Consider the following 3,294-nt stretch of genomic DNA (forward strand, 5'->3'; position numbering starts at 1 on the left):
ATTAATCTTGATTAGCCAAAGCAAATTCAAAGTACTCAATGTTGCTACTCGTTCGTCATTATATATGTTTCTAAAATCATTTTTGATTATGAAATATCCATAAATAAAACCAAAGTGATTAGGATTGTTTTTATGCACAAAATGTCTGTTTGCCACCACAATATTCATATAATAGTGAATATAAAAGTACTCAGAAAACATATAATGTCAAATCAGTGCAATATGGTATCATATGTAAAATTAGCAGTTTAATAGACTGCTACATATCACATGATACATAAGTACTCAGCAGTCCTACATTCGACATTAGACTTTTATATAAAATTAAATAAATTAATATTTAATAGCATTAATATTTAATTTTAAAATAAAATTTGTACAATTTTACATAGATTTGCACTCTAAACTTTACATAATAATTTCGGAAAAAAGATTTTTCTGACTTGTTAATAAAAACCACTATTCCGGACAAATTTAGAAAATGGCGAATAACTTTTGAAATTTTTAATCGACTTTTATGTTAAAATGTTTGTATTTAAATCGTTTTAAACATCAATTAAAACACTTTTTTTTTTTATTTTAAAAATTATATATTGTATATAAAATTGAAACAATGTTCAAAATTGTTAGTTTTTTGTATATAATTTTCAGAATGTGGTAAATGTCTGTCCACGTCATATTTTTTAAAGTAGGAAGGATTCGTTTTTGTTAAATATGATCAACAATAGCCTGCTAGCAATCCTACACCCCATAATCCCTTTTATATATATCCTGTAAAACCTGTTGAAACCTTTCACTTTACCTTAGGTGTGTAGGTGGCAATAAGTTTCTTTATTGAGAAAAAAGCTTTCCTTGCAGAAAATTGACAAAGAATTTTTTTAATGCCAGAATTAAATTATAACTCTATATATGACTAACTCTAAATATACGAAAATAAATACTTATTAAGGTGGACTTTTACTTTAGTTATATTTCAAGTTTTACTCTTCTTATTCAGCATCCCTTGTGTCCAAATTGGAAGCATCATTTCCATCCTCGTCCTCAGTACGTATCCTTTTAGCTGTTGCAGCCTCATCAGTGCTACACCTTTTACGTTTTGCAATATTGAGTTTCTTCTCAAGTTTTGTTTCATTTATTACAACCGAACGGCTTATAGTATCACCACCACCATGTTGAGTTAATTCATCCTTCTTTCGCTTACCAAGATCTTGCGCATGAATGGATTGCTTTTGTCCACAGATTGTCTTTTCATCATTCACAACTCGAGAAGTTAAACCTTCTTCATTTACATTAAGGCTCTCTGAAATTGAATTTTTGCTACGACTACGTAAATTATAAACGTGTTCTATCTTGAGCTCTGTCTTTTCTACAGGTAATAGTTGCCTTTGTGGTAGATCATCACAAACGACACTACCACGGATACTTAAATTACTGTCCGAAACTGACGTCTCATTACACACCATCGTTACCTGTTCAATTGGAGGAGATTGCGAACTGCAGCTCGATCCTGCTAAGTCCGTATTTGGTATTGCATCGATTCCAGATGCTTCTGTGTTCCGGCTGTGGTATTACGGAGATTAATCACAAAAAGAAATTAGAGAAAAAAGTTTTTATGAATATTAATCTAATTTATAATTTTCATAAAAATTAATTACCTTTCTTCCACGTTTGATTTGCCAAATAATTTCTTAAATAACCACATAATTATTTTGATACAAAAATATAGTATATATCAGTCAAATTCTTATGAAAATATTAAGAAATTTTTATCGAAAATTTTTTATTAAGTTGATTTGACTGTTCTTTTTTGTCATAAAAAACAAATATATTTGAAGTGTCATTATTATTTATATATAACTTAAAAATAAAAACAAGAGTACTGGATTAAAATCTGATTATAAAACTTGTTATCACAGATTGTAAACCTGGACTTTCTGGACTTTGTGTTTAATCTACTCTTATTCTAGAACGTGTTATTTCCATACGAATATTCCTTATGATCTATTTATTTATGTAGTGGACACATTGAAACCTTTCATTAAGTAAAAAACCTACTATTACTTATCTGTTATGAAGTCAGGTAATTTGCGAATAAAATTATTTAAAGTTGTCGGACCAATGTTTAAACAGCAAATACTTGATCTGTCTGCGATGAAATATTAATATATGTGGGAAAAATAAAAGTGAGATAAATAAATATGGGAATGACAGGTAAATACGAAATAAACTGAAATCAAATTATTTCAATTACTAGTACTATCAGAGGACGTAGTTATTATTGATTCTCTTATATTATTATTAAAAGGGTTTCTCCCCTTGTGAAAACCCAATCAATAAGCAAATGTTACTACGACCTTATAAAAACACCATAAGTCCTAGAATGCAGCAGATAAGATAATATAAAAAATTTTACTAGAAAAAAACTCTTTATTGGTTGCTTCAAGTGCAGCGGCTACTCTTAAAGTCAGCAGATCCCCTTAAAATTATTTAAATCATGCCATCAACGGATTTGTATGCCGAAAAGTAGCGCAGATCAATAAAGTAGGGTTACAAAAATTCAAAGCTCTAAATTTTGAAAAAGCAGACTTTGGACAAGTCAATCAACAGACATTAATCCATGTCCACATACCAAACAGCAACAAGAAGTAAATACAGATGGTTGGACAAAGGTCTGGTATCAAAACGCTGAAGGTTTCACTTTCATGGATGTGATCATGGATGGCTAAAAAATTGAAAACAGATCTAATGCTGCATTAAACTGCTAATAATTATATATCACGTAGTCATATTGGCAATCACATTATTGAAACATCTTCTATACAAAAGAAATATGTAGTCGTTTCAAAAGAAAAAACGACTATAAATGTTTATAGATCGATTTTTGAATAGTAGTGAAATATAATAACAAAATGTCTTATTTAATACCTAAGCAGAATTGTTTTTGGTTTTTAAGTCAGTATAATTGTTGGACTACAAGTGGCAGTCTCAAGACTTTGAACCTATAAAATTAGAAGCTAAAAGTAATGAAAACTTTTATTGGTCAAATTTAAAGTGTAAAAATTATATACAATAAAAATTTTATACTGACAATCGGACTATATCGGATTATATTACCAACTACAGCGCACAACGCATTTTTATAAAATGTATTTAAATAGAAACAATCCATTGATTCACTGAAACCGAAAGGGAGTTCCATAAGTTCTGGGCTTCTGAGCGCATTGATTGTTTACAAATCGAGATAGATAACGAATTCGATAAAATATGCACATATTCACCACTGAAGATCCAGAC

General features: G+C 29.4%; 1 protein-coding gene across 1 annotated transcript; it reads right to left on the bottom strand.

Annotated features, from left to right (window-relative positions):
• Positions 1–634: 634 nt before the first annotated feature.
• LOC119663974 lies at positions 635–1,747 on the bottom strand. Its single transcript, XM_038073559.1, has 2 exons — positions 1,656–1,747; positions 635–1,560 (listed from the first exon to the last, which is right to left on the bottom strand). The coding sequence occupies exons 1-2, from the start codon at positions 1,700–1,702 to the stop codon at positions 990–992; spliced, it is 618 nt and encodes a 205-aa protein (XP_037929487.1). The 5' UTR covers positions 1,703–1,747; the 3' UTR covers positions 635–989.
• Positions 1,748–3,294: the final 1,547 nt, after the last annotated feature.

Source organism: Teleopsis dalmanni, unplaced genomic scaffold (assembly GCF_002237135.1).
Source record: "Teleopsis dalmanni isolate 2A unplaced genomic scaffold, ASM223713v2 unscaffolded_contig_1212, whole genome shotgun sequence".
Classification (NCBI taxonomy): Eukaryota; Metazoa; Arthropoda; class Insecta; order Diptera; family Diopsidae; genus Teleopsis; species Teleopsis dalmanni.

Coding starts and splice junctions, on each gene's coding strand:
- LOC119663974 (XM_038073559.1), bottom strand. CDS start 1,702: ATGTGGTTATTTAAGAAATTATTTGGCAAATCAAACGTGGAAGAAAG. Junction 1,561..1,655: donor AAATCAAACGTGGAAGAAAG/GTAATTAATTTT, acceptor GTAATACCACAG/CCGGAACACAGAAGCATCTG.